This window comes from Octopus bimaculoides, chromosome 1, assembly GCF_001194135.2.
Source record: "Octopus bimaculoides isolate UCB-OBI-ISO-001 chromosome 1, ASM119413v2, whole genome shotgun sequence".
NCBI lineage: Eukaryota > Metazoa > Mollusca > Cephalopoda > Octopoda > Octopodidae > Octopus > Octopus bimaculoides.
Window position 1 is genome coordinate 133,863,582 of NC_068981.1, and position 12,240 is coordinate 133,875,821.

The 12,240-nt window shown below is 39.3% G+C and overlaps 2 protein-coding genes across 7 annotated transcripts in view; one reads left to right on the forward strand and one right to left on the reverse strand.

Annotated features, from left to right (window-relative positions):
• The window catches only part of LOC106873864 (ATP synthase mitochondrial F1 complex assembly factor 2), a 21,402-nt gene extending 9,824 nt beyond the window's left edge, over positions 1–11,578 (reverse strand). The window contains exons 1-4 of the mRNA XM_014921380.2: positions 11,362–11,578; positions 7,727–7,771; positions 5,492–5,637; positions 776–873 (exon numbers count right to left, since the gene is read on the reverse strand). Of these exons, the coding sequence (XP_014776866.2) occupies positions 776–873; positions 5,492–5,637; positions 7,727–7,771; positions 11,362–11,473 (401 nt within the window). The 5' untranslated portion in view covers positions 11,474–11,578. The remainder of the gene's footprint in view (positions 1–775; positions 874–5,491; positions 5,638–7,726; positions 7,772–11,361) is intronic.
• An 86-nt stretch (positions 11,579–11,664) lies between these two features.
• LOC106873867 (glucose-induced degradation protein 4 homolog) overlaps positions 11,665–12,240 on the forward strand; it is a 51,911-nt gene continuing 51,335 nt past the window's right edge. For all 6 annotated transcript variants that reach the window (XR_001409931.2, XR_001409930.2, XR_008264944.1 and 3 more), the window contains exon 1: positions 11,665–11,808. Coding sequence is in view for 1 of the 6 variants with exons in the window: in XM_014921385.2 (XP_014776871.1) it covers positions 11,665–11,808 (144 nt within the window). In the remaining 5 variants the exon portion in view is untranslated. The remainder of the gene's footprint in view (positions 11,809–12,240) is intronic.

Here is a 12,240-nt window from a genome sequence, read left to right on the forward strand (position 1 = left end):
CTCTTTTACTTTTACTTGTTTCAGTCATTTGACTGCAGCCATGCTGGAGCACCGCCTTTAGTCGAGCAAATCGACCCCAGGACTTATTCTTTGGAAGCCTAGTACTTATTCTATCGGTCTCTTTTGCCAAACAATTAAGTTACGGGGACGTAAACACACCAGCATCGGTTGTCAAGCGATGTTGGGGGGACAAACACAAACACACGCAGTTTCTTATTTCTTTATTGCCCACAAGGGGCTAAACATAGAGGGGACAAACAAGGACAGACAAACGGATTAAGTCGATTACATTGACCCCAGTGCGTAACTGGTGCTTAATTTATCGACTCCGAAAGGATGAATGGCAAAGTCGACCTCAGCGGAATTTGAACTCGGAACATAATGGCAGATGAAATACAGCTAAGCATTTCACCCGGCGTGCTAACAATTCTGCCAGCTCGCCGCCTTTTGGTAGACAGTTTCTGTCTACCAAATTCACACTTCACACACAATCTACCATTCATTGAGAGAGAGAGAGAGAGGGGAACCCCAACCTACCTCTGCTAATTAAGTCACCATGAGAAACAAAGACAGGATGGTCAAAGCTAGAATGCCTTAGATCAAAGTTCTGTCTGATCAAGGTTAAGATTAAACAACAACCATCTAGTCTAACTAGAGTTTTTGGACATTAGCAATATAAACTTTGAACAACAAATGCTGAATCCAACAGACCATCAGTCTCCATTTGGTGTAGTAGTAATAGTAATAATAGGAAACACAACACAGTATTGCTTACCACAATGTATCTGTTTCCAAATAATGTAGAATTGACCGGATCAGATCTGTTTTAGAACGTTGCAATGGGTTGTCAATAGCTGTGTTACATAACATGGTCTAGAATATAATAAAAGAAGACAAGAGTCAATTGATAGGGATTGTATCAAATATTATATGCAAAGCACCAGACATCACCATACACAATTACTATGGAACTATAATCTCCAGCAACTGCTACAAGGAGAACCTTTTACAATGCTGCAATAACTGTATTAAAGATACATATCTATTCAAAACCAAGAAATACTATACCCCTGATTAGTTATTAACATCCTTCAATCTCCAACTATAGAATATTACTTTCATATCCTGATGGCAATAACTCATCTTCTAGATCTTATAAGTTCTCATCTTCTAGATCTTATAAGTTCTCATCTTCTAGATCTTATAAGTTCATATCTGAACAACAAATGATTTTTCCACTTAAAATACGGAAATATAGAAGTGTTGTGTGCTCAAAGTGAAAGGAACGTGCAGGTGTGGCTGTGTAGTAAGTAGCTTGCTTACCAACCACATGGTTCCGGGTTCAGTCCCACTGTGTGGCACCTTGGGCAAGTGTCTTCTACTATAGCCTCAGGCTGACCAAAGCCTTGTGAGTGGATTTGGTAGACAGAAACTGAAAGACGCCTGTCGTATATGTGTGTGTGTGTGTGTCTGTTCCACCCCACTATTGCCTGACAACCAATGTTGGTGTGTTTACATCCTTATAACTTAGAAATTCGGCAAAAATGACCGATAAAATAAGTACTAAGGCTTACAAAGAATAAGTCCTGGGGTCAGTTTGTTTGACTGAAGGCGATGCTCCAGCATGGCCACAGTCAAAATGACTGAAACAAATAAAAAATAAAAGAAAAACAAAGACACTAAGGAAGATTTGAGGTGAAGCAGTGATCTTAAAACATATCTCATGAAGGGGACAACAAAAAACTATACTGATTGGCAACACTGCCAGAGTGGACCCATCCACCCATGTAAGTATAGCAAAACATGTCAAAAGGCTGGGAGACAATATATATATATATCTACTGTCCAGTCTACATGTGATGCCTCCTCCAACTCTTTGTTATTCATCCACCTCTCTATCACTCATCTTACAATCATATCTCCATCATTCACTCACTGCATATGCTGCTGGTATAACTAAAGATCAGAGTGAGCCTTTCCTACTCACTGTACTATGCTCCCTGCATACCTAGAGAAGTTACTGAATCTATCCAGCCTTATCATCTCTCTGACAATCACTCTTTTCTTCCTGTTCCTTCTGTTATGATGCCTATGTAACAAAATAAGGTATTGGAACTATCTTTATTCAATCCCCTCCCAAACACCATCCTTATCATTATCTCTTTCGTCAATGCCAAGGTTAATGTATAAAAAACTGCATCAAACCTGCTTGTACCCTAAACACCCTACCATCACCCTATCAATATGTCCAGTCATTGTTTCCTCTCCCTCTTTGACCACTTGCTATTGCTATCTATTATTCACTCTTACTGATATCCATTTCTACCTCCATTACTATCCTGCATCCTCTCTCTCTCTCCTCCTCCTCTACTTTCTCACTCCATTCAATTTGTTTCTACCCTCACACTGTTGCTCATCAGTCTTTTCCTCCCATTGCTCTCTTCTCAGTTATGTTGCTTTGAGTGAATGAACACCTCACAGAGCAGTAAGGACTCTTTAGTTTTATGAAATATACGGCAACCTTATTATTGTTGGTGTACAGCAAAATGCACTCACTACACTCTTTAATATGGTTGTCAAACAAGTACCATAGGTTGAAAGAATGCTTTAGCCTTGTCAAGAAGATGACAACCTCTCTAGTGCTGGTGCCATGATAAAATGCATTCAGTTAACTCTGTATAATGGTTAGAAATAGGAAGGGCATCCAGCCATAGAACCCAGACCAAAACAGAGTGTACATACAAGATGTGGTCCTCCAATTCCTCTAGAATGGGCAGCAACTCTGGATAAGAACCAACTTCATCCATGCCATCACAGAAAATGAACATGTATTGATGATGTTTATGGTAATGGTAGAGTTGGTTATGATAATTATGATGATGGTGGTGATGAAATGCTAATGAAGATGATAATGATGATACGGTCTCTGACCCATTGCTGTATCATAACCTCGATTTCCTTCTATTACTATTACAACAGATTTTACTTTTTGTTTTGTTTTTGTTCAGAACTTGCTACCTACCACTCCTAACTTCTACTCCAAAGTTACTTATTGCTTCCAACCATCCCATTTTCATCTCATGTACAGTACTTCACTCCCTAATACATAAAAGCCAACAAAATTTTCATGTAGCCTTTTATTCTAACAATCACCATTCCATAGTATTCCATTCCACCTGTTTCCATAAAATGCTTAACTCCAATTCTTTAAACTTCATATTCACCACACTACTCTCATTCTTTCCTGTCAATATTCGAGACAGCACCCTGGTAGATAAAGCAATTAAGGATATGAAGCCAGGAAAAGCTCCCGGCCCATCAGGAATCACTGCTGAGATGCTTAAAACATCTGGTGGTGTGGGCTATGGCCAAGTCATCCGTATTGTAAACCAGGTAGTTCATACACAATGACTGGCATAGCAGCACCATAGTCAACTGCTACAAGGGTAAAGGTGATGCTTTAGATAGAAATAACTACAGGGGTATCAAACTGCTGGATCAGGTGAAGGTCACGGAGAGGGTCATAGCCCAACTAACTAGGGAGAGAGTCTGCTTAGATGAGATGCAGTTCGGTTGATGCTATATTCCTTGTACAGCAACTGCAGGAGAAATACCTAGCCAAAAATGAACTCCTATATTTGGCTTTTGTGGACTTGGAGAAAGCCTTTGACAGGGTCCTCGATCTCTTATCTGGTGGGCGATGGAGAAACTGGGGATTGACGAATGGTTAATAAGGGCTGTTCAGGCCCTATACAGAGATGCCGTCAGTAGGGTTAGGATTGGAAATGAGTATAGTGAAGAATTCCGGGTAGTAGTAGGGGTCCACCAAGGATCAGCCCTCAACCCCCTCTTATTCATAATAGCCCTCCAGGCAATAACAGAGGAATTCAAGACAGGTTGCCCCTGGGAACTCCTCTATTCTGATGACCTGGCCCTCATAGCAGAATCACTACCAGAACTAGAGAAGAAACTTCAAGTTTGGAAGCAAGGTTTAGAATCGAAGGGCCTTAGAGTCAATGTTGCAAAGACCAAAGTTCTAGTAAGTAGGAAGGCGAACACATCACACACCCCTTCAGGTAGGTGGCCCTGCTCGATCTGTAGAAAAGGTATAGGTAGAAACTCCATAAGATGTACCCAGTGTAAGCTATGGACACATAAGAGGTGCAGCAACATCAAAGGAAGATTAACTGGGAAGATAGCTTTCACGTGCAGCAGATGCACAGAGGCAATAAACACCACAGATGCTCAGAAAACAGACTCCATCACATGCCAGGGGAAGAAACTAGAAGTAGTTGATAGCTTCCACTACCTAGGTGACCAAGCCTGTAGTGGGGGTGGATGCTCAGAGAGTATTAGAATAAGAATCGCCTGGCAAAGTTCAGAAAGCTTCTACCTCTACTGGTGACAAAGGGCCTCTCGCTCAGAGTGAAAGGTAGATTGTATGATGCATGTGTGCGAACTGCCATGCTTCACAGCAGTGAAACATGGGCCATGACTGCAGAAGACATGCACAGGCTCGAAAGAAATGAAGTTAGCATGATCCACTGGATGTGCAATGTCAGTGTGCACACACGACAGAGTGTAAGCGCCCTCAGAGAAATGTTAGACATAAGAGGCATCACTGGTGGGGAGTGGCCTTAACATTTCTGCAGTGGAGGATGGGTCTTCTTGAGTACAGCAAACCACCAGGTATCTTGGTTTGCAAAAGAGACGTTTGCGTTGGTATGGTCATGTACTGTGGATGGACAATGAGAGCAGTATGAAGAAGTGCCACTCCCAAACATTGGAAGGAATCCAGGGCAGAGGAAGATCCAAGAAGACATGGGATGAGATGGTGAAGCATGACCTTCAAATGTTGGGCCTCACAGAGGCAATGACAAAAGACCAAGACCTCTGGAGGTATGCTGTGACTGAGAAGACCAGGCAAATAAAGTGAGTCCACTGCTGTAACCTACACCAGTGTGGCATAACCAACGCACTCAAAAGTACCTTGGATCGTAGGGTGACATGCTGTGCTTGAGGAGACCTATTGAGTCAAGTACATCAACATCAGCAATATCAAAATCAAATCAAATGGAAATTGCAGTTGTGAGCCCCGTGTCGGTAGCACGTAAAAAGCACCATCTGAATGTGGCCGATGCCAGTGCCGCTATGACTGACTTCCGTGCCAGTGGCACGTAAAAAGTACCATCCAACCATGGTCAATGCCAGCTCACCTGGCCCCTGTGCCAGTGGCACATAAAAAGCACCCACTACACTCTCGGAGTGGTTGGCATTAGGAAAGGCATCCAGCTGTAGAAACACTGCCAGATCAGATTGGGGCCTGATGCAGCCTCCTGGCTTCCCAGACCCCAGTCGAACCATCCAACCCAAGCCAGCATGGAAAACGGACGTTAAACGATGATGATGGACAAAACCTACTTTACATAAACACAAAAGATTCCATGAAAAATATTAAAGCACACAGAAGAATATACTGAAGTTGACATACCAAATTCATTTTGTTTTGTTTGATTGCATTCTTTTGACCATTCCATTCAGTAGCAACAGCTAAGGCCAAGCTTTCATTAGGAACAATGAAGACGTTACCAAGAGGTGTCCGAAGTTTACGCTTGTCGAGGTTGATTTCAAACTGACCTGAAAGACAAGAAAAAAAATAATGAAGATTTGGGAAAATCTCATCAAATACCTAAATAATAATAATTATAATTTCTAATATGGGTGCAGTGCCAGAAAGTTTGGGGAAACAGAATTAATTAAATGGACTTGGATTTTAACAGCTACTTTAATTTATCAACCTAGGAACGATAAAAGGTAACAATGACATTGGCAGGATTTGAACTCAGATTGTGAACAGTTGTAACAAATACAGGAAGAATATCTATATTGTCAACACCAAAAAACCCAAGATACCTGGTGCTTTACTGTACTCAAGAAGACCCATCCTCCACTGCAGAAATGTTAAGGCCACTCCCCACCCCGGTGAAGAGGACTGGCCTTCAAGAGACCTGTGCCGGTGACACATAAAAAGCACTCATGACAGTGCCACATAAAAGCACTCATGCTGGTGCCACTTTAAAAGCATCCAGTACACTCTATAAAGTGGTTGGCATTAAAAGGGTATCCAGCTGTTGAAACGAAGCCAAATCAGACTGGAACCTGGTACCACTTGCCAGCTCTGGTCAAACCATCCAACCCATACCAGCATGGAAAACAGACGTTAAAGGATGATGATGATGATCATGATGATGATGACAATGATGATGATACACTTACATAATTGCTCCTACCCCCACTGACTGACATGAACAAATCAGAGTTCAGCAGCCAACAAAAATAACAAAAACAGCAATTCACATTACATATACACTGCACAACAAACTGATGAAGCAATAACACCAGAGACACCATCATCATCATCATCATCATCATCATCATTTAACATTCGTTTTCCATGCTAGCATGGACTAGATGGTCAGACAGGAGCTGGCAAGGCCTGAAGCTGCACCAGGTTTCATAGTCTGTTTTAGCTCGGTTCCTATGGTTGGATGCCTACCACTTTACAGAGTGCACTGGGTGCTTTTTATGCTGCACCAGTACCAGTGATTTTTACATGACACCAGCAGCAGTGCCCTACATGGGTAAGCATTACCACAATGATTTTAGGATATTCGTTCTGTTTTTCTCTATTGTAGCTGACAGGTCATCTTGAGTACAACAATGCACCACATACCATGCCATATACTTTGTCACCTTCTTCATAAGACTCAGTGTCTTGAGACTGGCCTTCAATACTTAGACAAAAATTGTTGATGCCTTTCAGTTAAATGCAAAGAACAATAAGTAACAACATAATGCCAGCATGGCTGTGTGATTAGAAAGATTGCTCTGCAACCACATGCATGGCTTTGGGTTACATCCCATTGCATGGCACTTTGGGTAAATGTATTGTATTATAGCTTCAGGTTAACTAATGCCTTGTGAGCAAAATTTGATAGACATAGAGAAGCACATATATGTAGAGAAATTTGGCTGCTATTTCTAGCAGGCTGAGTAACTATATAGATACACCCTCAGATATTCGATAGAAATACCAGATAATCTGAGAATATTAACTGTGATGCACTCTATCCAGGAGAAAACTTATCTCACAGCCACTTAATGCTATGAAAGTAGTGAAGCATTGACCCTTAAGAAGCATTTTTTGACACAGATTTTACAGCAACAGATATGCTATAACCAGTGGTGGACTGGCTAGGTAGCCAGCTTGCCCGATGGCAAGTGGGCCCCTGTGCCATTAGAATCCATATATGGGGGAGCCTATCCCCTCAAGTCTGAGAATTTTTTATTCACTCCTGGAAGAATGCATTAATTATTTCAGCCTGGCTGTGTTTGTAGACAGTTGAAAAGAATACTTTTAACAAAAAAAAAATTTAATGATAGTATTGTAGTTGCAGGTGGGCCCCCTTAGTCTCCTGGCAACCAATATTTTTAGACCCAGTCCACCACTGGCTATAACAGTACCTAGTTTTGTGCTCTAAGTTAATGCTATGGGCGGTGGAATCAAACTTGTAATATACTGAAACAACTTTAAATATAACTTCAAATCAACAATATTCTAAATCAACTTTAACAATCTTCTAACAACACAGCCTTATACCTAAGTAAAAATCATTATTAACTGAACTATAAGAAGGGAAAAATAGATTAGAGGTAAAAAACTCACCATTATTTTGAGAAATTGTTGCAGTCTTGTAAAATTTTTTCAATTCTGTAAAGAGATAGATAAAAAAGGGAAAGCACTTAAAATTACTGATAAAGAACTCAATTTGAGATTGGGTTAAGAACAATAATTTACATAGAATAATTTTAAAACCTATACACCCAGTTTAAAATCACCTGATTTTAAAAGGAATCCATTTTAGTGCAAGGATTTAGTCCAGGTCTATGGACTGAGAATGACCCACTCCAAAAATAACTTCTTCCTTTTCCCTCACTAATTTCAGGGTCCCTGAAAAGGCACATAGACCCTACTTATCCTCCACTGACTAAACTAAACAAAATTTTTTTTTTAAATTACTTGATGGCCGCTTCACATTGAGAAGTTTGAGCCAGTTGATTAGTTTTCTTTTCATCAGCAACATCATTTAATGTTTATTTTCCAAGCTGACATGGGGTGGATGGTTTGACAGGAGCTGGCAAAACAGGAGTTGCACCAGGTTCTATAGGCAGTTTTGACCTGGTTTCTACAGCTGGATTTCCTAACACCAACCACTTTACAAAGTGTACTGGATGTTTTTTTTATGTGACACCAGCACTACTGATTTTTATTTGGCACCATCACCACTGCTTTATACATGGCACTATCACCAGTGCTTTTTACATAGCACCTGCACCTGTGCTTTGCACATGGTACCATCATCAGTGCTTTTTGTGTGGCACCATCAACAATGCTTTCTTAACTGTTAGGGAACGAAATGGGGAGGGAAAAGGTTGACAGGGTAGAGGACAGTGAATTGGCCAGATGAACAGGGCATCAGACAAAATGTTTTGCAGTGTTGGTTACATTTCTACATGTTCTGAATTTAAATCCTGACTAGTTCAAAATTACTCTTCATTTTTCTGGAGCCAATAAGATAAGCACAATTCAAGTTGTGGGAGCTAGGTAGACCATGTACTAGGGTACTGTTAACAACATTAAGACTGCCACCAAGTTCAATGAGGAATTTAACTCTTCAGCATTCAAATTATTCTGTCAAAAGTAATGCTTATTTATTCACATTGTTTTGAATTAATCAGATATTATTTTGTAGTTTTGAGATTTGATGAGGTAACTGTTAATTTTTTAGAATGATATTGTAGGGTTGATGTGACCAGTATGAACATAAAATAGGTTGAATATTTTGTCCACATATGGCTGGTTTAAATGATGAAGGATTAATGTATAAATAGATGGTCACTAAGATTCTGCCTTCAATAAATGATATTGAAGACAGTTTTATAAGATGATATAACACAAAGTTTTGGGATTTATTGTTCTTGGAAACTTCTATATGCAGTAACTTGGTTTTCAACTATTATAAAAACTGATCCAGTGCAGAAAGAGACATGTCAGTCAGTCCTGTCAGATAACTTGTGTGAGTGGTAATAGTTTGTATTAGGAAGAGCACCCACTATTAAAAAACACATCAAAAACTCAAGTCAAATCAATTTAAAACCCTAATTGCACATACAGGACTAATACCATGATAGCACTACATGGCTCAGTGGTTAGAGCATTGAGCTTGCAATCATGTGGTTGTGAGTTCAATTCCCAGGCTGGGCTTGTGTTGTGTTCTTGAGTAAGCCACGTTATTTCACATTGCTCCAGTTCACTCAGCTATAGAAATGAGTTGCAACATCACTGGTGCCAAGCTGTATTGGCCTTTGCTTTACCCTTGGACAACATTAGCGGCGTGGAGATGGAAGACTAGCATGCATGGCCAACTGTTGGTCTTCCACAAACAAGCTTGCCCAGACTTGTACCTCAGAGGGGAACTTTCTAGGTACAATACCATGGTCATTTGTGACCAAAGGGGGTCTTTACCCTTTACTGCACAAAGTAGTATAGTGGCCAAGTAGGAATATTAGACCATGTGTGAACACCCTTCAAATCACCATGTCAACTTTCTTTCTTTCAGATACAGAACCAAACGACCAAAACACCATCAGAAACTCCTCTCTCCCTGACAGACTACACCATCAATGTATGTATATAACAAATGGTAGGTTTGGAGAGATTGTGGAGATGTCATTGACTGAAGACAGTCCTGGCAACCATCTATTGATGTGTTAAATTCCTCACGAAACTTTTTGGCAATCCCAACTTTGTTAATAGCACCATAGTGCATAGTTTGTGTAGTTCCCATAACCCTGACATTTAACTGGCCCTTATTTTATTGACTCTAGAAGAATGAAGGGTAAATTTGAACTAGGCAGGATTTGAACTCAGAACAAATAAAAATGTAACTGCACACTTCAAATCTCTTTCCAATCTTTCCAGCTTTACCTTTAATTTCCCAATGAGTGAGCAACAAGCTCACTCATTGATTCCAGACTGATACTTTTTGGAAGATCGTAAAGGTTGCTATGTTCGTGTCTATTTCATTACCTGAGTATGTATATCAATGTGTTCATTCACATATTAAAGTCACTTGTACTGGTTTTCTTAAGAGACATAAGATTATATACAATTGTAGCTATAGCAATGAAGTGAAAATGTTGAAAGAGATAATCGAAAATAGAGTTTGCATCTATTACGTTTTAATTTATTTTTAACTAGTCATAGAGAACCTATATTGTAATGGAATAGTAAAGAGGAGTTGTGATATTTTTACTTTTGCCGGTCAAGAACATTGGTTTCAAATGGGAAAAACACGTTTTCGCAGTTCTACAGCAAATGAAAGACATGAAGGATGTCCTTCACCAGAGTTGTTACGATGAAACTAAATCTGGGGGCTGTTTTAGCGATCCCTGATTAAATCCTTAAAAATAAAACACAACTCCAAAAGCTGTCTCTCTTCTAACTAGTCTAACACTGAAACAACGAAATCATAATAGTTGTTTAGCATAAGGTTAATAGTGAGCAACAGGCCTATGATAAACAGCATTTCAGTTGTTACCATCCCGACTTCCTAGGAATATCTAAAACTATTTTATCTAATGTGTCATGCTTTTCCTTTTTTCTAAGACAATAAGGGGTGTGATTTGAGGGATATTTGGTAAGATCTTTAACAGGACAGGCAACCACATAGAGGTTCCCTAATATAATTGTAGGTTTGTGTTTTGCTAAAACAAGCAGCGTTACACATGTATAAACATTAGGTTTTCTAACTATATAAATAGATCATCAAACACGACTGTTACAAGCCGACTGAGGGGTCAAGGACACAGCAATGACGAAGATATAATAAACTTTTAAACCGTGTCTAACGACAAACACAAAATTTGATCGAGGACAATATACAAATATTCGAAACCCTATATATATATATATATATATACACACACACACACACACGATAGTTAAGAGTGCAAGTACTTTAGATAACAAGGCAAGGCTCGCTTAACAGGTTACTAGGTTTCGATTCCAGATTAAGGATATTTCAGTTCCCATGCACTATTTCCTGGAAAGGGCTTGAATGTCATGATTTCCCTATTTCCTTCTTACTTTGAATGTATCCCCATAAAACCAAAAGTCAAGAAAGCAATATTTACAAGTTTTTAGAGAACCAAAGACGATCAACGTAAAAGTGTATTAAAATTTCTTTTTAAGAGAACGATAACAGCGCAGAAATAATTTTAGTACAGGAGTCACTATACCTTTCGAGTGTAATTTCCTAGTAAATACAGTGTTTATGGCATTAGAGAGAGGAAATTTCTTGAGAAAGGGATGAAACCGTTGCAAAACACCGTTAGCGGCAGCAGAAGCCATGTTGAAAAAAAGAATAAGCAAGTTGGTTTGTAAAGTATCATTTAATTGGTTAATCAGGCCGGAAGTAGGCGTAGTAACCAATTGATGTTGGCGTTACATAGCAGGCGTAAAAATCTTCTAAGTGGAAGACGTTCATTCTTCCGTGTTTATGGTGTAAGTAAACAAACCTAGCAAAGTGCTTCTAAAAAAAAATGCCGCAAAATATCATAGACCCTCCACCGCCCGAAAACCATCATCTTGCTGGAATGCCCACAAATCTTTTATACAACGGCTCTCGATTCAACGGACATCAAAAAAGCAAAGGCAATTCATACGATGTTGAAGTGGTTTTACAGGTGAGAACGATAAGTTACTGACTAAATCTATCTTATTCTGCCGAACAATCTGGTTTGTTTTAGCATAAACCTTTTGCCTGTTTCCTCCTATATCATAGCAATCGCATTATTACAGCATCTGCAGTTTACGTTCACCACTGCATCATTTGCTCTCCGATGTAATTTGAAATGATAAATTCTATGTAAATGTCAGCTGTCTCTAACATCATCGTTTTTCTTTCTCTCTTTCTCTCTCCGCACACACATACATACACACATTATATATATATATATATATATATATATATATATAATACATACTTTTGTGTTTTTGAATTTGTTCTCGATTATTCTTGTTTTCAATGTTTTTGGTCATCTTATTGAATTAGAAATATGTACTGTGTGTGTGTATGTATATATATATATATATACACACGCAGACACATATATATA